We start from the raw sequence: 24,671 nt of genomic DNA, 5'->3' as shown, positions 1-24,671 counted from the left end.
AGCCTGGAAAGAAAACAAGCAGAACTTCTATAGCAACAGAAGAATAAGCAAACCTAAAAAAGTACTGTGATGTGCAAAAATTAAGGGTTTGACAGTCTCTTCATATCACGGGATTTCAACTTAGTCCTGATATTACTATGCCTTCTTCCTGTTTTGTATCTCTTCAAAAATAAAAGCATTGTATAAAGTTTTGCTGTGCTGCAGACTTGTACATTTTCTTCAACAGGCCAGAAATATGAAAAAACTTACTCTTTTTACAATATTCAGAAGAAATGCAACCTCTTGAGCTAATGCTTTATTCAATCCTTCTATAGTCTGACCTGCAAAGCATACCACTGCAGCATAAATTAACTGAATGCAGCTAAATAGCCTGAAAATTTTATGCTAGTAAGAGCATTGGCATACTCGTCAGTATTAACACTACCAACAGATCTAAGTGAGCTGAATGATGAAAGAAAGATTACTAAAGCACTATTCCAAAACGACAAACCCTTCCCATCTCTCGTGCTTTCTACATAAGGATTACACTGAATTAAGTTATGTGCAGCATATGGGAAAAAGCCAGCCAGAATTTCTGCTGAATAGGGTCCTTAAATGAGGTATGTCAAACAGGTGATCAAACAATGATGTGTACACGAATTCTGTAGACTCTTACCACCAATGGGGTTAGCAGACTGTGATCCTGAACAAGTGTAAAGGCAGGATTAGGGTAGGGATTTATAATCCATGAAGAGGGAGGGAGCAGAGCAGATTAAAAAATGAATGGTAAATGGAAATAAGAAAGCTTTAGTCATTTCACACAGGAAAAAAAAGCCACAAGGGGGTTACGCTAAAGCAGTGCTATTAAGTAGCTTCCACAATTGAAGAATTAAATTCAGATGCTATGTATAAAGCAGATGAAGCAAAGCTGCACAAGCAAATTACAATTCTTCAGCTTTCTAATCAACAACTCAACACTGAAGAATTAAATTTCAATTAAGCATGAAACTGTAGCCTGCATATTACTTCAAAAGAATATTACATTGCCAAAAAGGCTCAGGAAATTTGACAGCTGAACAAAAATTACACACAAGATCAAAACTTTGTTTTTTGAGACACAACAGTAAAAGGAACTGAGCTGCAGGTGCGGTGGATGACCAAAACAAAAAAATCAAATTCACAATGGCACAACTGAAAAGACTTGCACAGAATTTTCCATTTTGATCTTTAAAAGTAATCTTGAGTATAAAAGGACAAATTTGTTTCCATTCAGAAATTCTCTGAATGTCGATTTTAATGCAATTTTAGCAGACCCTGTTGAATTACGTAACAATCAAACCAGAAAGAGGAAAAAAATGTAACCATTTTTTCCCATAGGTAATAAAATAACAAGGCATTTACTTTATGATCACTTAAAAATAGAAGAGTAAAGGGCTTTTAAAACCCTAAAAAAATAATTTTGTAAAATCATTCAAATTTGCAAGTCTTTCAATAAAATGATTTTTAAACAAAAGATAGCTGTAACCCAAAAATTAACAAAAGCATCTGTGCTACAGTGGTTTTTAAAAAAATAATAGCTTAAATCTAATATGAAGCTATTCTCTGATTATATAGGCTGGGGAACTAAAACAATCCCCTGTATGGAAACATTAAGCATCACGCTTCACACAATGCTGTGAAAATTTTCAGTCACATAAAGAAGCATCACCCAAATAGCTGGCATACAGTGCCTGAGAATTCTCCTTCGCCTGTCCATTTGTATTTCCCTGTTTATCTTCCTTAAAACATCTCAGAATTCTTGTTCTCCCCCACTGACAGGTTTTAATGAGCTACTTGAAGCAATCGGTTCTGAACAGAAGTAGTAATAAAAGGCTGTAAAGATGCATTCATGCATTTAATTTTCACACATGTTGTCAGATCTAGTTATCTCAGTAACAATTTATGTCTTTAGACATAAATACTGTGTAAAAATGAAAAAAAAAAGAAGCCTGTCATTTTTAGTAAAAAAAATTGGAAAGGCTTAATTTTGTTTCTCTGAATATACAGTTATTTAATGTTATATGACAGTGATTATCATTAAAGTATTATATTGCTACCTAAATTTACCCCCTCCCCCAGACATTTACTAAACATCTTCACTTTTTAAGAATTTACTAAATCTATTCAAAGTACAAATGTATTTTCAAAAAGCTTAATTCCAAACTTTCCTAATACTAATGAAAAAACTGTTTCAGACACTGCTTATAGCTTTTCACGAAGGGGAAAAAGGGATTACAAGGAACTTTCGCTTCCCTCCCTCTTATATTATTCACATATTCTTTGCTTATGATGAAGTGTAGCCATCTATAAAGTAAGTTTTGTGGAACTTTTGTCCCAGACAATAACAATTAATTTTCAGGCTCTCATTTCACAAACTCTTCTGGGATTAGAGCACTGTCAAAGCTCTTAAGGGAACTTCTGAATTTTAAACTGAATTTTAGTATGCTACCTTTATGTGTTCACATTGTTTCAAAGCTTTATTTCAGAGAACCTGCAAACACTGGATCAGGTTTGATCCAACTGTACTTGTGAAATTATATATATATATATTATTATATAGCTGTACTTGTGAATAATGAAATTATGGAAAACTGAATGGCAAGTGCTCTAAAAGGAAAAAAACTACCTGCTTTTTAAATTTCTAAAATCAATCTGTTTACGACAGATGCAGTCACTGCTATAAAGACAAATGTTTCTGCCATTAAATGCATTATTAAAGGGTTGTATTAAAAAAAGTAGATACGGTTAGTCATAGCAAAGTAACTGCATTGAAAATTTTAAACCTGGTGAAATTTACTGGTTTAAAACATTGGATCTGACAATTTATATAAGTGAGAATTTAATTTTATCATGTATTTGTCTTCCTTTCACTAATTTAGTTGCATTTCACTTAATTAGACAAATATAAGAATCAGAAAATGCTACAGAGCTTAGTCAGAAAATGTCTGTTGGAGACATCAGATGTGTGGATGAATTGCTGTAGGTCAGCCAGTGCCAAAGAGTGTGAGGTAATGAGGTCTTTTTAATTAATGACCAAATGCTTGGCTTGCTTAGATCAAAAATATCGCATCTGCTTTGGTTACTAAACACACACAGAAAATTACTGTGGATTAGCTGACACACATTAAATTGCTTGTTTTAACCCTATGACTCAACACAAGCTAAGTAACTGACTGTGAAGTGAGGGGTTAGCATTTTTCCTTCAAAGAAGAGTTAAGTAGAGGCAAGAGCTGCAACACAAAAAAGGGAGTTAATATCCAGGAGCTACAGCAGTGCCTAGCTTAAAGTGAAAATGGGTATTTCTGACTAAAATAAGACTTTTTTAAAAATGAAAAATTGTGTCTCGCAGGTAACAATGAGGACACCATTCAGCCTACCCATTCCTCTCTATTACTAATCCACGTTTACTGCCCTTTCATGTTGGGTAAGTCAGAAAAGGGGGGAAAAGAATGTTGAGAAGTTATAATTGAAGACAGAATTTAAGGACAGATTTCACTCCCTGCTACATTATCTAATTTAATTGGCAAATTAAGACCTAACCTAGTATTTGGTCCAGAGAAAAACAACATGAATCAGAAAAGCATGCAAATACCACTGACCCAAAACACTGAAAAAAAATACCTTCATTTTGGTCTGGCGATGATGAACCTAAGGCACAGAACAACAACTCAGTATGTAGCTTTCTTTTTAAAATTAACTTTGACTGTAGCCATTGGTCAATGAATATATACTTAAACATTTGGCCTCTATCAGGTATAACTGATAAACAGAAAATACATACGCTGAGATTGTGACACCACTTTGGTTCTACTCCGTCCTCTGGAATCTGTTTTAGAATTTCCAATACCAACAGAAGGGGTCGACAGCTTTGATCGTATACGACCTGGAAAAGAAAAATGGCATTAAATCAGTTTTTCACAGTCAGGTAGGAAGCAGAGCATAAGCAGAATTTATTTTTATTAATTTATTAAGAATTAATATTTTTCTTAAGTTTCTGCGTATAAAAGAAGCGCAACGTAACTCAATTGGTGACAATTCGCTTGGGATAATTAGTAGAAATTTGAACACCTTGAGGAATTTAATAGCTGAGGAAGCAGAATACTTCTCTGATGCTACATGTTTCAGCAAACAATTTGCACATTACACCTTCAACACCCTGAACTGGCTAGCTAGTTCTGCTTTCCAACATATGTATGTTGATTACATTAAAAAAAGGGGAAGTTTACTCAATACAATGCAATGCAAACACTAATGTTGCTGTATCAGGTACAGTCTTCTCACCATTACTTGAGCTTGTAATTCTACAAGCTCAAGTAATGAGCTTTGGCTGTCTTAAAACTATAAAATTGGATTCTGAGCTTTCTTCCTAACTTCACTCCTCTTTTTAGAAATCATAATACTAGCTTTTTCATTACTGAAGATTCTACTGTTGTCCTGGCCCTGGTCATACAGACTTCTGCAGGATTTCCCAAACCTTCTAGAGCATTTTGCAAACCCTAAATACATTTACGTACTTCTCATGAAAACATGATATGAAGAAACACTACTCTCCCCAATAGACAGAAAATCCAAGCAAGAGACAAATTAATCTAAGTATCTACAAGTTAAACAAGAGATTCACTTTTCTCTAGAATGCCAAATAACAAATTCTGTTGGGTTTGGTGAAACCTTTCTGTGTTGCTAGCCACGTTCCTCTAACATCCAGCATATACAAATTACAAAAAAAAAGGAACCCCCCCAGTTGTATGAATTATAGCTAACTGAAAGATGATTCATAAAATAAAAGAGTGGTGTTGTATACTACATTTCCTAAACCAACCTCTCAAACAACAGAAAAATGAAATCAAAACCAAACTCATGCTAACCGTAATTCTTCTAAGTTGCAAGAACTAACCCCAAAAAGTCTGTACAGGCTTGATCTAGCCCAACAAGCTCAACACTTTCAAACACAGCATAATTAAAATATTTTCTAGATGTGCTGAGTCAATATTTGACCTAAAATAATTAGGTACACAGACTATTATTTAGTTCTAGCCTCTTTAGGCTTTCCACAGCAGAATTTGGAGAGCAACCAAGTTAGTATTATTCGTCCAAGTAGAGGGAATAGTCATAGATGAGAGTCTATAAGAAGAGAATCAGAATAAAGGAGGTTATTCACTAAACTATTAGAAAACAATAGGCTTAGCAAGAATGGTTAGATTGACCAGTCCAAACTCTACTAGTTATCCCTGTGCAATGGCAATGTTTTCCCACTGAGTGCAGTGAGACTGCAAGGCATGTAACTGCATTCAGAATTTGGCCCAAAACCTAGGAATACAGAGTGCCACTATTGCAATACTACATTAAAACACCACCTGGAATCTGTTTCAGTTTTATCAGTGTAAAATAAACCACTTTGTGTCTGTGAGTTAAATTAACTGTTAACTCATTTGGAGTCTCTACATCCATTCACTAATGGCAGGTTTAAATGCTAATAACAGATTGAAAATTAGCTTCCAAGTCTCACAGAGATGAGTAATAGTAGCACCTGCTTCCCAGAGCATGAACACATTTGATGAAATATTCTGAGACAAGATTTTCTTTAAAAAACAAATGCAAAATTATAAAGCCCCTGTATTTTCACAGTAGAAATGTTAAGCAATGGTACTTAAGACTGCAGATGAGTAACTGAGAATTAAAATAAAAGCAAAGTAATTTTAAAAATAGTACATGACAACCAAGTATTAGATGCATAAGCTGTTAGCCCATAAGCCCACATCTGTTATGAACCTCCACAAAGCCCGAGAAACACCAAGTTCTACTTTTGAAGCTTCATTTGTATCAATGAAAATATGAAGCTGAAAATATTAGCTGGTCTAACAAAGTAGTTTCTTACCATCTTCAGAAGCTGTTCCTAAACAGAAAAAATAATAAAATACATGATATTCCAAACAATACTGTGCCTTGTAAATTTCTTTTTGAGATTAATCTTGGGAATCTTGACAAATTTTATCAAGCCAAATCAAGCTTTTGTGTTGCAACTCCATAACTGAATCCATACAACACTGATAGCAATTTACAAAAACACAATGCACATCACTGTCTTCCAAACCACAAAAAGTTCAATAGAAAAAAATTATATCTATGAGATCAGTCAACAAAATTACATATACAACAATAACAAAATTACAGATCAAAACAGACATTAAAAAACTGTAATGCAAGCTCTTCTGAAAACATGAAACACACTATTATACGTAATCTCGGAGAAAAACACAGAGACAGTGTTTCCCACACTGGACAGTGATAATTCAATAGGAACTGCCAGCAAGAAGGATTTCTTTGAATTAAGCCTGTGATTACTCTGATAATACACATGCACAAGATCAAGTCTTGCTCAGAGACTGGAAGGAATATGAGCTTGCTGAAATCAGATCACACTTGGGTAAGTATGCTGAGCTTAACCAGGCTTGATTTTTGCCAAGGTGAGAGTCAGACAACCCTTTCTCCCATCAGTACCTAGGAACTGATGAGATGCTGGATCATTGGCACTCCTTCCTGTAAGTTCCTTTGAAACAGATCTTACTATGGAAAAAAATATATACTAGTGATGATAAAAATGTTAAATGCCCCTAAAAAAAAAAAAATCAAAGGGTACTTCCTTTTTTATTTTCACTCTCTACTACTTCTGCTTTGCAAGAGAACTAGTGATGAAAACATCTGTCAGTGTCTTTGGCTACCCTGAAATTAGTCAGATTTGATGGGAAAGTTTTCTCATATTACACTATCTCCATGGAACTGTTTTTAAAAACTCCCTCTAAAACAAAAGTGTAAAAGTTCAGTGTATATTTCAATGCTTCTTCACAAAAATCAGTTACAGTAATGCACATGTAGGAGTGTCTCAAAATTTTCCAGACCAAATTTGCCAGTCTGCAAAAACTCAAAACCAAACAAAAAACAAACCCGCAAAACTCTGAGCTACCCCTCTAAATCCAATAGTCTTGCAGAGCAGAATCTTGGAAGGCAGATTCTATGCAATACCTAAGACAGGCTAACAGACAGCTGCTCTTAAAAGAGGTGGTTCTCTTTCCTCTCAGCCTTGTGCTACCGTCTGGTTAGGATCACTAAAGGCTCATTGACAGCTCTAAAAGCTAAGTAACAGAATATTAGTCACTTTTATGAACTTTTATGGAGTTTGTTCATCTACAGTAATCAATTATGGAATATCACAAGGTGCTAACAGAAGAAGAGATAAAAAAATACGTGGACAAGGTTAGTGGGAAAAAGAAATATGATTAGTTCCTCCTGGTGGTGGTTAGATCAGAACAGCTGTATCATACCACTACAGCTAGACAGCTAAGCTGTTTTCATTCCATCTTGCAGATCATATCTAGAGATAGCCTCTAGAACAAAACCCCACCCCATTACTCTGATAATTGTATAGCACTTCCCTTACTGGTTTTAAACAGAGATGTGCAACATATCAATAGTTGTGACTTCTGAACAAACAAAAAAGCCTACATGGTCCTAAGAACCATTATTTCTGGTGACAATGTCCAAAGCTCAAGATTTACTATAAATAAAAGCCATAAACAAACAGCTATAAATAAAGCCTACTATACATAGCCTAAGGAAATGTAATATGAAAATAAGCAATACAGACACTACTATCCTGTACAAATGCCACTCATTTTATCAAGCTAGTCTTGACACCTTCAATGCTCAAAACAAGCTCCAATTCTTTCAAGAAGCATCTGTGTTTGGAAATTTTTCAGGATTCTGGATTAGAGATTACCTTCTTACTCTTTTCATTTTCATGAGATACATTTGCTTCCAATAAACTACTTGTTGTTCCAAACATGCACAGTTAATAAATACGTGACACAAAATATTAGGTAAGCAGCAAACTTGTTATGTGATTGTTAAGTGCTCCCAAGCAATAAATTAGAACTACAAGCACCAAGGAGCAGCAGGTTGGGACTGTCACTTTATTATATGTGAAGCATTATCTGCACACACCTGAAGCAAATTCTATGAGAAGCTTGATGCTCAACTGCTTTGCAGTCCCTCCATATGTTTGTAACAGAGTGAATTAAGAAAAATCAAGTGCTAAAACTTAGGTGGAATATTTGGTAAGCTATTTTAACAGGTAGGTCTTCACAAATGATTCCTTAATAGAATTACTTTGCACTACAGAATTTACAGGCACTTAAAATTATGTAGCAAAGCTAGATCATTTTGATAGAGGAGATTTTTTTTTTTCATTTTTGCTTTTTTTATACTTATATGATCAAGTATCTTCTGCTCTCCCACTGCTTTTCTGCTAAGTGGAAAAAATTGACTTCACATGTAAAACTATGGAATAAACTGGAACTAGATTAATTTTAAAAGCATGTATTTAGCTAGTTTAAATCAGCACGTAAAGATTAAAAAACTGCTCTGTAATTAACAGAGCTTCTTGTAAAGAAAGAGGGGTAATGTCAGATTTCTGATATTTCTGTTGCTGATACAGACCAAACATTCACAAAATTGACAAATACAGCAATAACACATATAATAATACATCAAGATTACACAGGAGTTAGTGGAAACAGCATAGTAATTTGTTAATAAACAGAAATATATTAAACATTAATACTTTTACATAAAAGACACTTTATTAGATATTTAACAGAATTAGAGGACAGACTAAATAATTTCTTACCATCCATCTTGTCAGAAGTATCCTCTTTGTTGAAAAAGCAGGCAAAGAAACATGGAAAACTTAGTGTGTTAGAATAAAGGTGTTCACAGCAAAGTCATAAAACATTAATAGAGGAAAATACATTAATATTAAATACAGCAGACATGTTTATCTAATTAATGCATGTATAGCTACCTTCAGCAAAGTTGGTTTTGCTCAGTGCAAGGTACAAAATTACAAAACAGGATACAAGTACCCTGCACAAGGAAATTGATTCTGTATATCCCAAATCTGAGAAAACCCTTACAAGTAAAACATTCATAAATGGTTTCACTCTTGGTGTAAACAGTTACTGAAGCATCAGTACATATTTATATCATCACTGAACCACATATTTATACTTCTTATGAAATTTGCTTCTGAGCATGAAGCCCCACCTGGGGTAAGGGACAGAAGGGAAAAAAATAGCACAATTAAGATAGAAGACAAATGAGAGAAAGTTTCATTCCGGTTTAAAAGCATCAAATATTTACCAGTTCAGCTGGAAGGTAGTGCATAAATATTCTGACAGTAACAATCAAAATTAAAATATTTAGCACGAGACATATATAATTACAGCTCAAGCCTCCTCAACAACGCCATTAATACTTAAGGATGTAAAAGATAGTCAATATTTAAAATAACTGGAGAGTACCCTCCTGCTTCTAGAATAGTCTTTTAATAAATCATAAATAAGCAAGAGTTCTTCTATTAATAATGAAAAGGGAAGAGATGGGTGAACACAATTATGGATTACTATGCTTATAAGCTTCTGGCCTTCTGAGCTTTAAATTTTGGTGGAAGCAAAAGGGAGATGTTTCTCTGCAAGCCAGGCTGAAAATAAATTCAAGCTCTAGGAGACAATGTCATTTATTTTGGTACTGACTGCAACACCTAAAGGAAGTGGAAAGCATTATGGAAATAAAATAACATTGCCTAGGCCTTTTCAGACCATGGTCAGCATTAGCTTGATAGTTCTGTCATTTAACTTTCCATATTTGGGCTACTATAAATAAATCCCTTAAAATAAATAGAGGAAAGAACTTGACAAATTAGCCCATTTTCTGAAACACGGCACTTGCTTAAATTTGCATTCCATTCATTTTATGGATACCTTTTGAAAACTAAAAGTAAACAATATTTTAAAGCTAATCCACAATAAGCAACAGTCACACTGTCTACATCGTTTGTATCATTCAAATTACCTTACCACAGTCAAAAAACTGTTGGGAAATTGAGCCAAGATCAGTCAAGCAGTACTGCTTTTATGTGACTGCAAACAAACCTTGGTTTCCTTGACTACCACTGCCCTTTTACTGTCTGCACTAGGATTTGACTTTTACTGTACTTTGCCAGCATTATGTTATTTTGCCATTTCAAATGACCATCACACTGTTCTCCACACATGACTACATTTATTAGCAAGGTAAAGCTTTCCAGCAACTCCAGTCCTTCAAATGAATAGGACCTAGACCTATTGCTTAATATTTCTTTCCCCCCATCCTCAATCATTTCATCAATAAATTACAAAGTGAATAAGCTATTTCTGTTATTTTCCTGCATAAATTCACTACTGTTTACTTCACTAGAAACCTCTGTGCCCTTCTCAACCCCCGCTTACAAAATTCTTTGCATGAATCAGATATTGCTAAAATGTTCTGAAAGCAAACCGATACTCCAATCAAGAGGTAATTTTTTGTGGAAGTCTGAAGACAATATAGTCCCTTCATCTGAGCAGCATTAAGATGACATTAACAGTGCAGGATCTCTCTTTGTTTTCCATTTGACTTTTCTCTTTGTCACCATGCTCTTCACCAGTTTTACTTCTCTGAATGCCAGCTTTGTCTGAGGTTCAAAATACGTTTTGTTGCACATGAAAACACACCAGGTAATACTCTGATCTTGGACAATAACCATCCCACATATTTCAGGCTTTTAGGCATTAAGTTCAAGAATTACAGAATGGTTTGAGTTGGAAGGGACCTTAGAGACCACCAAGTTCCAACCTCCTTACTGTGGGGAGGAACACCTTCTACTGGAGTGGTTTGCTCCAAGCCTGATCCAGCCTAGCGTTGAGCACTGTCAGGGATGGGGCATCCACAGTTTCCCTAGGGAACCAGCAGTGTATCCCCTCTGCCAAGCAGCTTCATGTCGGTGTCCACCTGAGACACAGCAGGTTCTGCTGCCCCCTCTGTGGGCACCAGAGGGAGCCCACATCCGAAACTGCTATTCCAGCTACCAAGTACTGTTTTTAAATCGGGATTGCTCGCTCTTTAGCACTAAAATCAGTGCTGTTCACAGCGTTTCAAGCAGGTCCTGATGACAAAAGAATCAACTAATTTTAGATAGCTTTTAACTTAAGTTTTGATTTTAAAAAGCACAACCAAAATCTTTGCAAACCACAGCCTACATGTATGCTAACATCTACCTAAACACAATGCAAATCAGAAGAACTATATAGTTTCTATGTCTCGTGATCACCTATGGCCACAATAACATTAGAACATGTCTCTCCTTGATGATCTAACTGGCACAGAAGCTGAGAAGAAAAAACTAGTTTTGTGAACACTGAACCTCTCTTCCCCCACTATTATGCCTACAGCATGGAGAAGATAAAAAATTAGAACAAAAACATGCTCATTATCCTTTAATATGGCCATTTAGTGGATGTTCTAGCACTTAGTCTACCACCACTATCCAATACCTTCCTGTGCTCTTACCACTTGTAGCACTTTCTGTGTCTAACAGCAAATATCAGTGGAGGTTGTCAGCTAGGTAAAGCATACACATAGTTCCACTGATGCCTTTAGGAAGAAATTATGAACTCAATGTAAAGTTATTGTGTAAAACACTTCTTTATTTCATAAAGAAGCCACCTCTTACTCCCAGGGTATCTCTTTAGCACTCTTGTAAAATACCTGAAAAGCTGAGAAAAATGGAAAATCAAGAGCTCTCATACTCATTTCCCTGTTACTTTTACAAACAAAAAGAGGCATGTTCACCACTTGCTGTTTAGTAAAGGTACCACTCCTTCCAACACTTAATAGTAATTCTAGTTTAAGACATTCAAACAGCATAGTATGGACACACTCTTTGCACTGGCATTCTTCCAGCACAAGAAAAATAAAGCAAAACAAATCTAGGCAAGTTTGCGACATACTTCAGAAGACCTGCTCTTTTTGGCACACCCCAGTGCTACTAACGACGATGACTGCTTTTCAAATCCAGGAGTATTGCACTGTAACTTTTTGATCAAGAAAATCACAGCAACCTCTGGGAGCAGTGCAGAGGTGCTTCCCTTACCTAGGGAGGCGTAGGACCCCGGGGGGAGCCCGGCTGCAGAGAGGCGCCCGGCTCCAGCTGTCTGCCCAGCAGCGTGGCGGGCCTTTGCACCTGCGGCAGCATTCACGTCGATGTCACTGCGAGACCTCTGCAGCGTGCCTGGGCTTGGGACACCCTTGCTGCTGCCTGAAACTACCAGAAAAGGGAAAAAAAAAACAAGAAAGGAGTTGGTATTGAATAAAACAAATGATATTTAAAACGTTAACATCATCTACCACCACAGCTGCTTGCAAGAAAGCACGAAGAACTGTAAAAAGCTTAAATTAGTATTAAACCGAGAATTACTGAGATTATAAAGCAAACTAGACCTGGTCTTGCCATGACTGCTTATAAAGGACAGTTACTTTTACAGTAGTATTTATTCAGCATGAAATTTTAGCATTTTTTAATGCAAACTGTCTGTTCCCACCCTAGCACAAATATAATTCTGAACCTTTGTGTGATTTATTACATTATCAAATGATTCACAAATATAAGAAAATTCACATCCTTCCTTGAGATATTGAAGGCAGAAAATATTCCCATACTTCAGCTAAGGTAAAACCACAAACAGGTGATCTGAATGTATACTCTGAAATGCTTTAGGATCTAATCTTTAGTATTTTCACATTCACTTCCTATTGTTTACCGAATTTTAACTATTTGCTTAATTTTAACCATTGTCTTAGGTCTTCTAAACTTGACTCCTCTTATCAGTTTCAGTAGCCACTCTTAATTACAGTCCATTTGTAAAAAGCAGCTCAATGATTTACTTCAGATTTATTAAGACATTATGGGAAAAGACATTGAAGTTATTCAATTCTGAGAACTAAACACATAATTAAACTCTTTGAATTACAGATACGTCATTTGGCTGTTGTTTCATATTTATTTATTAAGAGCAATAGCTCACAGGAACAGATGAAAGAGACAGTGAGTCTTTAATTTCCAACTGCTATAAGCCTGATCATGAACAGACAAAAGAATAATGTTTTGTTTCTCTGAGAGTGACTGTTCCATGACAAAACTCCAGGACAGATGACCAATACTGAATTTTGTCTTATACCTGAAACAACTCAAACTACATAAAATGTGAAGTGAGTGTGAGGTAATTGTAGCTCCATGTACAGTCTGTAGTAACATGTACCATTATTTATCTTGAAAACAGGGTAAATGCTGATCCAGTCAAATTTTATGCTGCATTCAGAACTTTTAATTTGAAGAACATGAAGAACATTAACTATGCACTGCACTACAGTACTACCACCTTACCTCTGCCTGCAAGACTTGCTGGGCTGGCTGCAGACCATTTAGATGATAGAGGCCGACTGAAAAAAGTCAATAAATCCAGTAAGTCTCATGTATCAGATGCAAAAGTCAAAAATAAAACTGAGGGGAAAAAAGTCTCTTTTTTTTCTCCCCTTCAACTTTCTCTGCAAATTTTATAGATAAATACTTTAAATATAGAATGATAAGAAAAACAGTATTATCTTATCCTGTATATTTTATAAAATTACATTTTTATCACAAAGCACTAATCCTTCAGCTGCCGACAGGCACACTTTTGCTAACAAAGTTCAGGCATTTCAGACTTGATTGCAGAAACATTTAAGGTGGTCAGTACAAGGTTTTAACCACAGGGCTGATCTTATAAATCAGCCATCAAACAGGAACAGTGGGAGCTACCCAAAAAGCTTTAATTGTGAAAGACATGTGAAGTGGTGTCTGCAGTAACAAGAAAAACAGGTGTCCAACTCATAAGCCTCCTCCAGTCCCAGATGTCACAAGAATTAAGTTGTAAATTAAAAAAGGAAATGTTTATGCTTCCAGCAGCTGGACTCCATTTCCCTTGCTGGAATGTAGAGGTTCCTGCAACTTAAAAAAGGAGAAAAATCGCATGTCTTTTCCTCTATGTTTTGTCTTAATTTCCTTTTCACTGCAAAAACGAGTAGTTACTGAAGTACAATCATTCAGTCTAGCCAAGTTTAATTGTGAGCCCATCCTTTGGCCTGCTTTGGAATGGTAAAATGCAGCCAGAGAGACCAGGGGAAAAAAAATACTGTTAGAAGAAAACATAATAGCATATATCAGACAGGGAAAGTTTGTATTTGATGAAATACTTGAGTATTTCATCAGCAGTCAAATTACAAGCTGAGTTAGTGTCTCAGCTTTAGTAAAAATAATTCTTCTGATTTTAAACCTAAAAGCAAAGAGAAAAGAGATACTTCATACTGTATTTGCCTCAGTTATTAGCTCAGGTGCTCAGCAGTAATTACATCCTCAGTCACCATCACTACCTACATCCTCACAGAAGAACATGTGTTTGCAGCTTATTCTGACATGACTAACTAGTGTTTTGAAGGGACCTTGCCTCAAGTAAGGCGAGGAAGCTGAGGTAGAGCTCCTGGGTGCATCCTGACCTTACAACTTGCTCCAAACCGAAGTCCCAGACAACTGCCACAATCTATTTCAATTGACATTTTATGTAAGCAGTTTCATACAGGCAGGCAGAAGTCACCACATTTCTCTCTCATTCCTCCATCTTCTCTAAAACAATTCTGGATTAATGACCTGTATGAGATGTAAGTTCAGAAGGTCAAAAATCACAGAGGATCAGACTTCTAGGAAAATCATATTTCCTAATTCCGTCTATACAGGGAGAATTCAGCATCTATACTAAAAGCCAGAAATAAAATTTTGGATAAAAGACTAAAAACATGCATCTGAATGCAAAGGTAGTAATAAAGCAATTAAAATTTAATTAATTTCCAATATCATCACCTCTTCTTTTCATTTCTTATTTTACCCCTCATTTTCTGTACTGTAGCACTTACACATCTTGCAATATGGGAAGCAACATTTGAAGACTTAAGAGTATTTTAAGATTCTAATTTCCCTGTAATTTAGTTTTTAATGTAACTCATTAACAGCACTTTTCAGATGGGGAACATGGATTCATCTAAACAAGAATATTTAATCTTTGAATAAATATTTGTGGAAAATGAAGTGCTGGCAATTGCTTGCATCACAGGCAATTATTTTTTAAACTTTTTTTATAATTATAAGTATCATAGGAAATATAAGGTAAACCTCTGGTATTTAAGACATTAGCCAAAAAAAAAAAAAAAAAAATAAAAAAAATAAAAAGCAACTTCCAATATGCAAGAAGTAGTCTTTGCTTTCAAGTCAAAAGTGAGCAGACAGGCTCTCTGGTTTTGGTAATGAAGATCTGAAATATTAAAAGGTTGAAATACTTTGAGGAAACTTTCTAGCATTTAAAGGCAAAAATTACCACATACTACTTTCACATTTCTGATAAAAAGGCAGTAATTTCCTTTGCTCATGGGTAGCTAAGAAAACTTTAATTTATTCAGCTCAAGACTGTCTACGCATTTTAATACATCACTGACTGCAGCACAGACCCACCCTGTAGTAACTGGCAGAGCTGCAAAATACTGCTGATACATATTCAATACTGTGAAGACAGGGGAAAAAAACCACTCAAACCAATCTCCAACCTGAATGAATCTCATTGTTGATGTTCCCCTTTCATGCTTGCCAGTGAAAAGAGATGAAAAAGCTGGTTTTTACCAGCTTTTCTTGACCTAATCAGTGCATCAGAATGCTGGACATCAATATGAACCCTGAATTTTGGTGTTTAAAGCAGCTGTTAAGGAATGAATATATGAATACAGCATGGTAAAGTCCAGTTAAAGACTGCCTGTACTTTTCACCTTGCTGGGGTAACACTGTCATACAGCAAAACATAGAAGAATTTTTTATTTAAAAAATTTGAAGTCACAAAATAAAACTGCAGCTTTTCTGTATTTAACAGGAACCTGGATAAGTTGCTTTTGAGAAAATGCATTTGTTTCTTGGCTCAGAAACAGTGAAGTGACCCTTACTTGAGGCTCTCCTGTGAGCTAGAAGATGACCTGTCTGACTGAGGGAGAGATGCTATACTGCCAGAATTCTTCAAGTAGGTCTGAAGGCTTCTTTGATAGGGGGGCTCCAGAGAATTGTACAGAGTCTCAGCTTCACTAGGAAAGTGATTTCTAAGACCCAGATAAGCCCTGCAAAAAAGAATAACCACAGGTAAATGCTCAGTGTTTTCTTTAAAGGGTGGAGTCAGGAAGTAAAGATTACAGAATGAACCATGGATGGGAGTGAAAGGAACGGAAGAGTATGTAAGGCACACAACAATGCTCAAGTCATAAAAGAAACCAGCTACACTGACTGAATTAATCTCTTCAAAATAACTTACATCTATCCTCTGAATGTCTCACATTCACTTACCAGTTGTGTGGAGAAGCAAAAGGAATTAATTAATGGCCTTCTCACTAGTAAAAATGTTGCAGTTGTTTAAAGACTTAATTAATGGGATGAGAATGATTATGCAGCAATATCAACCTTTCTTACTCTTCTTTCAGTGGAATCATTAAATGCTGCACAACTGTATTGTCTGACTCAACTTTGAGAAGGTGTTTTGCAAAAGAAACTAGGTAGTAATTCAGGACAGAAATGTCAGTTTTAAAACAAACTTGTGTCCTCCTCTTCAGCCATGAATAGCAGCTCACCTTGGATTAGTGCCTTCTCTCACTCACTTAGCACATGCAATTTTTCAGAGCAAAATAAATCAAAACTCACTTTCTTGCCTCCACTCTTGCCTCTGCATCAGCATCATGAATGCCCTTCTTGATTGTTTCAACCAAGACAGCTGCATGCCTAGAAGAAAGACATTCTTCATGCTATTTTGCTACTCCAAATTCTAAGCAGTAGCTTTACACCATAATTAACATTTCACCAAGTGAAAAACAGCTGCAATGCTAGTTCTTTACAAAATATACAGTAAACAAACACTTAAGTACACCGATGATATAACTGTCCCTTCTGTAAAGGTTTAGGTCAGCTTATTCCCTCAATCTAAAAGGATTTTAATCTACTTTTCTGACATACGTCCACCTATCACACTTAAAAAGTTATTTAAAAATACCTTTTTTAAGACACCTGCCTTCCTGAAATGGAAAAACTATTTTCACTGTTACATTAACACTAAGAAAAGGTGAAAAATTAAGACAATAAATTTTCTTTCAGCTCTGAAAGCTTTTGGCATACAAGTTCTAAACCTGAATACAAGTTCAGCAAACAGCACAGTATCCATCAGAACACAAACTTGTGAAGATAAACAAGTTGTAATTCAAGGTAAGCTTTGGGTGGGAGGTTTGCTCTTTATGGGGCGGGGGAGAGGTGGTGGCTTTTGTGGGTTAAGACACTTGGCATAAATGATTTCCCCATTACCCCCTTTCTCAGGAGCACCCTGGGGGACAGAAATGTGGAGCTGGATAAATTCTTCAGAGCCTTTTCTGGATGCCCTTTAGTTTCTTTGCTCTTACCCTGTGTTTACAATGACCATCCTACAGAACTGATGCATGTACTATTTTCCCATTATCTGGAGAAGCCACAGTATGCCTGTACTCATTACCACTAAAAGTCCTCCAGCTTAAGCCCACTTGCCCTCTTCCATAGCAAACACACAAATTTCCTCCTTCCAGGAGAAAAGGCAGATGCTTACCTGTGTATGCATTGCTCACACGCAGGATAGGAGAGGCAAAGGGTAAGGAGAGGAGGCCACAGGAAGCCAAGGCTGGAACATACAGCTCTCCTTCCCCCTGGCACCTGAATGAGCCGCATGACCTGCTGTGCTAGAAAGGCTGTCTATGCCAGAAAGGCTGGCCAACACTGAACAACATAATCCAATTAAAGGATTCAACGACAATACTTCTGTCTTAAATTACATTAGCAGTTTATTTTAGGGGAAAAAAGTATAGCCCATACCTTTCCAGTGAATGTGTTTGCCACTCTTGTAGTAACAGGTCTAAAAATTCAAAGGAGCGCCTAAAAACACAGAACAAAAGTTATAATTAAATACTTATTTCTCTAATGTGCTTGTGGAATAAACACTAACTTTACTCTTTCCCCTGAGGGAAATAAATGAAATAAAAGTACATTTATCTGTCAAACAAGGGCATTGGTCACCTTACTGGAAAGTTAAAATATTCTGCATATTAAGCAAACATGCAGGCTAACTAATCTCCAACTTCAAAATAATAGATGTGGTTCAATTAATGATGTGCTGTTCAAGTCATGTTATTACACATACCCTGTGTTAACTGTATTAGTCTCAAAATAACAGACATAAATTAATGATGTTGAAAATATTGTACAGAGTATAAAATCCTAATATATAAAAAAAAATATTAAAGACACAATATAGTATTTCTATGGCAGTATACTTCTGTCCCAAACACTATTTCCATCCTTCCATCTGTCATTACTGAGTATGTAGCATAAAGGAAAACACAAGACCATTAGCAGAGAGCTCTGCATGTAGAAAGCACTGCAAAAGATTTTTTGGCACTGTATTAATGAAGTTATGTAACTGCATTCATTATTAATTTGGGAATCTTGACAATTTAGCAAACCACCATTAGCAAAAGGCATACTTTTAAACTATGTCTGAAGCTAGATCTTCGTGAAAAATCAAACTGACACAGATTAGGGAGGTGTAGATAATTTTCAAACATGTAGTGAACTTGACAGCCTCAAACTATCACTTTTTCTGGTTATTCAGCATTTTTGACCTGTTCTGGAGGGACAAATTTGGGGTTTTTTCTGCCCAAATCCTTTGGAGACCATTAGGGCATGGCAAGAAACCCTGAAATGCTTTTCACTGTGCTATCACTATTACAACCAATCTAGTGTTTTGTTGTCTTTCCAAAAGAATGAAAGGACTATGGAGACAATGCCTTCACTGATACTGAATTGTGAACTGCAGTACCAAAGCCACCTACAGTCTAATGATCCCCAGTAAAGCCACAAGCACATGGAGGCACTGAAGCCCTGCAAATTGTTTTGCAGTCCAACCCGAAGTTGTGGAAGGTCAGTACAGTAAGGTACAGTACAGTACTGAGGTAATGCTTGCTTTGGATGCAAAAGCAGCTTAGACTCAAAGAAAGTAATTCAGATGCTCAAGTTGTTTCCTGTGTACACACAGTGACATCACCTTCAGGACTAGTGTCAGTCCAGAAACAGCATTAACTGCTTTTGTGTGATTTGGTGCAGAAAATGACACTGTCAAAAACCAATTAATTTTCTCAAGAGCCAACCTAAGTGTTTGAGCATCACATTCTTGGAGAAAGCAACATGCTGGAGACATAGCTGAGTTGTTGAACACAACAACACATGGATGCTCTGTGTCCTAAGGTAGCTGCCACTGTCTCAAGGCTGAAATTCATTTTTCTAGTTTGCAGTTTACTAGGTAACAGGTTTGTGTGTTCACAGTTTATGGCCATGAATGTTCTCATTTGTTAATTTTCAGCATATGATAATCATATTTTAAAAAGCAACAGCTTTAATAATTTTCATTTATGATGTACTCACCTTCTAACTGCAACTGATTTTGAGGTACAGTTGCTTGTTATTAAAGGTATAAGTCGTGGCACATGAGTATGCTGACAAAAAAAGGACAACACAGTTAATGAGAAAAGCATTCCTGAATTCTGAGTTTGTACTGTATTAATTCAAACAGAATTGACAACATAATAAAAACTGCAATAATTTAAAATGCTTACTAAAACTAAATTATAGAATACTATTAAATGAAAGACTGCTGTTAGAATGGCAATTGATTAAAGCTATTTTATACCAAAAGGTCAAGCAAAAACCACTTTCAGTGCCATCAACAATCAAATCATGATATGCAATACTTTGTTGTCAAAAGTAATAGAAGAAGCTCAAATGTAGCCGTCTCCTCAAAGGAGCTGAAAGCTGATGCTATTTTAGTTTTGCCATAGGGAAAAAAAAAGTAGTAGACATAGCCATCTTAAAAGTCAGGGTTATAGTGCAAAAAATGAATCAATAAATACGAAAATATAGGTATTCTTACAAGGATCAGTATGATTAGTGCCACAAGGACCAAATTTCCTTTAATGAGAAATATATCAATAAAGTAATAAAAGCATTGACATATAAACAAGCTTATATACATAATCTATATGGAAACACCTGATGGGAGAAGAAAGCTTAAGCTATGCATAACATAAAACTACATTAAATCCAAAAGCATTACAGAATTCAGAATTAAAGCTGCCTTACTTCAGCTTTTCTTAACTAATTGTGGACACAAAGCATTACCATTTTAATTCCAAGTAAGAATAATGTGGTTCAACAAATCTATTTTCAGTTAATTTCTTTAGCCTTTTCTTGATCAAATACCTACAGTAAACAGTCCCCAATGCAGTGTGAAACAGTAGGCAAATTTAAAAAAATCCAAGATCTTAAGAAGCACAGTACTGAAGAGTTCTTACTCTCTCATGTATCACAGCTGCAGAATATAAATACACAAATCACAAAAAAAAGCAGATAATCATCAGCTCACAGAGTACTGCCAATTTTAGAATTAGGAAGGAATTAATAAAAAACTCTGGAAGAGCCTAACAGTTACAGTTGTTTGTCCTGATATACTTTTTAACACAGTTTTAGGGGGTTTGTATATGTTTTGTATAAACTTGCAAATTGAAAAGAAGCATATGACTTCCAGAAATAGGCAAATCAAGGTTAAAAATAAAGTTTTTTACAGTTGGAGAAACTTGTACGTTCAGAGTCTTTGAAACTATTGATGTTGTAATTTCTAAAAAGTATTTTGCCAAGGAATCAAAACCTCAGACTTATTTCATTCAGTTTTTAAGACGTCACATTTCATCTGCTACTCCTTTAAGGATGTACTGATATGTGCTTCCCTGCAAAACCACTTTGAAAATCAGCTAACAAACCTGAATCCCATCACCTTCTGAAGAAGATTTCTGCCACCATACCATCTCTCCACGACTCCCCTCCCTGCCCCGCCACCTTTTTTTTTTAAACTGATGTACTAAGAGTGAAGAAAGAGAAATCAGACTGCAGTGTAAGAACTTTCTGGAGAAGAAAAACAAAATCCAATGAAGGCACAAAGATGAGATGAAAGTCTTCAAGATCACTGGTATAATACAGCCTCCCTGCTTTTATGCAGACTCACTCTACAGCAATTACACCGTAAAGCATCAGGAACTGAACTGGCTGTCACTGGATGCTGGTGGGAATTTTTGAGTAAAAGACTGACTCTAAACTGCAGTAGCTTGGGTTCTAAATATTCAATTCATCAAAGATCCCCTGACCAATACTCATTTAGTCCAAAGGACAGAAGTCCAAAAGGGGATGGGGCTGCACTTCTCTTTGATATTTAATTCTGAAACCCAAATTTTCTCCCATAACACCTCACATATGCCATTTATTGGTTGGGTGTTTGAACACTGTGGACAGGATTTTCTTGTTTTTATGCTTCAAATACAATATGTTAAGTCACAGCTAAGAAAAACAGAAATTTAAACAAAATCAGGGCAACTATAGATGATGTGTAAGCTTGTCTTCAAATGAACTGAACCAATAAAGCAAATTTAATGTAATTGGTGAATGTTTACAATTTCTTACATGCCTGAGCTTGTCTTACATGACTGCAAATGGTATTGTTCTCTTACAACTTTAATTATCCCATGTAAGGTGTATTCCTTCCCTCACTCTCAAGTCTGTGCCATCTCAGAGTACAGTGTAAGAGTCTGGGGAAAAAATGCCAAGGGATTTTGTCTTAGCCCAAGTGCTGATGCAAAGCTCATGAATGCAGAGGTCTTGGAGCACATTCTCAGAGGCACAGACAGAGCAAGTACACATTCCAAACCATACTGAAGATGGCAATGAAAGGTCTAAGTGATGAAGCCTCTTAGGTTTTCCAACAACTTACAAAATTAAAACCATAGATGAGATCACAGTAAATTGCAGTAAGTGCTTGGCATTAAGAGCACCACAACTTCTAATGTAGAAACTACAGGCAATCTCTCACCTTCTGTGAAACACCAAAGTGTAAGTACAAGTCCCAAAACTCTAAATATCTTACCTGAGAACCAATTAGTACAAGATGCTCAAAGAACATTCACTGTTCACTGCACTCCTCTGTTCCATATGCTATAACTTTAAGGATTTAGTTCTTGATTTAGTTAGAAAGTTCTTGAAGTAAAAAATTCTACTCTCTATTGGATTTTTTGCTCATGAACTTGTGCTTTCTGAACTGATCCAGGTATGTGTAGCCTCTTCAGCATTTTACCATTAACTCTGTGGTTACAAATTTTTTCAGGGGGGGAGAGTGTACATGTAGAAAGAAATACCTTTGTTTTGTTGTTTGCATATTCAAATTCTCACTAGTTTCTTAGCTACTAACTTAACTTTGTCTTTGCCAAGAAGGCAGTTAAAAGCAGTAACCCTTTGAAACACATTTGGTATATTTTCAATTAACATGTTACAAAAAAACCCCCCACAAACATGAAAACAGACTTGTTTTTCATACCTATTCTTCCATCCTTACTATGGCAATGCTGTCAATTGGTTTCAAAGTATATAGTATTTGTCCACCTGTGAGAAACATTACTCCTCCGTTAAAGAATGATTTAAAAACCTCTATTTCAGTATAGTTGTTATCTCTGCCAAGAGCCACTACCTGAAAATTCCTAGCAGGCAAAGTGAGAGAGGAACACCTACCCGAATAATGAACCTGATGGCTGCGCACCCAGACGTTGCCATCACTTTGGCGCTGTTGGGAACCAGGTTAAAAAGAGTAGGCACAATTGCTTCAGCGCCATGGTCAAACTTGTTTCCCAGAACAGTAGAAAGGTGGCTGTTTAGGGAAAACACAAATTAATTTCTTAGTCTTAAAACAACGAAGCTCATTGTGGATTTTAAGGATTCATCTTTCCGAACAACAGAATTTCTCAATTTCACAATTTCCAGGCACAATAAGAAGCCAAACATGAATAACTTAATTTCATAATGAAAAACAAAAACCTAAATTTTCATGTGTACATGAAGTATCATTGTATTTCTGCTTTTTAACACATGTTGAGATGTATAAATCTAAAATTGTAAATAAATTAGGTGGTTTTTTTTTTTACTTTTGAATGCAAGCAAAACTACTAAACTCACCAAAATCAGGTAACCATAAAATTTGACTTCTTTGTGTGTTTGAAGTTACGTCTGCAGTTTTAGCAAATATAAAACACATGCCACACACAGTAATTTAACTGTCTGCTGGTGACAACAAATGCTTCCTACGCGCAGAAAGATTATATAAAAAGAATTTGTAGCCAGCACAAAATCACACATCAAATATATCAAAGTTTTAGGGATCAAGGAATTCCAGGTTGTTAGGCCTGGATAAAAACATTTATAGAGTACTTTTACACTGCTCCTGACTTCATGTTAGGAAAGGTTACTATCATTTTCTCAAAGTCTTGATTTCCTTGGAAAGCGCAGTTGTATGCTTCAAGATTTCCCCTTGGTCTGTTCCAACAGGAGACCAGAACAGCAAGAGTGAACTCTGTGCTGTTCCTGTTTCAGATGGCTACTGAAAATCAGTGGTTACACTAATGTCTTTCCTGAGGATAAAAAAAGTCATGGAAAACATGGAATTGGGAAAGACTACTCTGGTTTTAGCTTCTGCCCTTGAATTTAAAGGAGTCAACAAGATACTAACAGTGAAGATTTCATTTCAGTTTAGCCACCATGACTTCTAAAATTACAACGGTCATCTGTCTCTTGCCCAGAGACACAATCCTGGAAGTGTTCAAGGCTAGCTGGATGGGGCTTTGAGCAACCTGGTTCTATGCAAGGTGTCCCTGCACTGCCAAGGGGGTTGGAACTATATAATTTTTAAGGTCCCTTCCAACCCAAATCCATTCCATGATTCTGTGAGAGGTATTGCCTCACCAAAATGCTCTATGTTCAAACCACATTAACCTGCACTAATGATGACTGCAATGATGGTAACTGGGTATTCCCATGCAGTCTGTCACAGGATCATCAACTACGTGCATCCCCTAAGAGAACAAACACCTTTAAGCATTTCTTTTCCTCTGTGGCTTCTGATCCTGACTTGACTCTTTATCGGTCAGAGTGTACAGCAGTCCAACAAGACAATCTCTCCTGAACACGGGAAAATCACCCCCAAGCCATCCCCACAGCAACATCTAACAATGTACACAAAGGCACACGAACTGTACTTACGCTACAGTAATGCAGGCTTCTCTAACCACCTGGGATCTGAGGTCCTTGGCTGACAGCTTGAAAGCACCATCCAACAGCCGTAAATGCTGGAAAAACCCATCATACTGTGCAGCTCCAGCAACAAGCAAGGACCGAACCTTCTTCAGCTAAAAAATTTAATGTGTTTGGGTTAGGATACTGCCAATAAGCATTTCAAAATAAGAAAAATAAAGGAACAGCTTCACTATGTAAAAATACATATAGGCATGCCTTTTAAAGCAAAATTTTCGAAATACATGGCTGTAATTTAATAAACCTGATTAAAAAAATATAAATGATACATCACACAAACATTCTAACCCTGTAAGTGGAACTTTTCACAGCTGCACACAAGAGGTATTAAAGCAAGTAGTTAACCTGTAGAATATGTAATTTTGCATAAATGCCAAACTGAAACATGTATGATGGCTTTTAGAAAAGCTTCCACATAAATGTCAGCAAAAATGCA

At 36.2% G+C, this 24,671-nt stretch overlaps 1 protein-coding gene across 43 annotated transcripts in view; it reads right to left on the bottom strand.

Annotated features, from left to right (window-relative positions):
* The window catches only part of CLASP2 (cytoplasmic linker associated protein 2), a 145,963-nt gene that overhangs the window by 42,806 nt on the left and 78,486 nt on the right, over nt 1–24,671 (bottom strand). For 16 of the 43 annotated variants that reach the window (XM_015617037.3, XM_033511965.1, XM_033511962.1 and 13 more), the window contains 11 exons: nt 24,185–24,330; nt 22,664–22,799; nt 19,481–19,551; nt 17,876–17,935; nt 16,688–16,765; nt 15,946–16,113; nt 13,313–13,368; nt 12,023–12,193; nt 8,702–8,725; nt 5,894–5,911; nt 3,800–3,901 (listed from right to left, as the gene is read on the bottom strand). In XM_015617037.3, the coding sequence (XP_015472523.1) occupies nt 3,800–3,901; nt 5,894–5,911; nt 8,702–8,725; nt 12,023–12,193; nt 13,313–13,368; nt 15,946–16,113; nt 16,688–16,765; nt 17,876–17,935; nt 19,481–19,551; nt 22,664–22,799; nt 24,185–24,330 (1,030 nt within the window). Of the gene's footprint in view, nt 1–655; nt 683–3,639; nt 3,667–3,799; nt 3,902–5,893; nt 5,912–8,701; nt 8,726–12,022; nt 12,194–13,312; nt 13,369–15,945; nt 16,114–16,687; nt 16,766–17,875; nt 17,936–19,480; nt 19,552–22,663; nt 22,800–24,184; nt 24,331–24,671 lie in introns of all 43 variants that reach the window. The other 27 variants (XM_015617030.3, XM_015617031.3, XM_015617033.3 and 24 more) reach the window with 6 other exon arrangements.

The sequence above is a fragment of the Parus major genome, chromosome 2 (assembly GCF_001522545.3).
Source record: "Parus major isolate Abel chromosome 2, Parus_major1.1, whole genome shotgun sequence".
Classification (NCBI taxonomy): Eukaryota; Metazoa; Chordata; class Aves; order Passeriformes; family Paridae; genus Parus; species Parus major.
The sequence above is the reverse complement of the archived record's forward strand: the minus strand, read 5'-3'. Positions and strand labels throughout refer to the sequence as shown.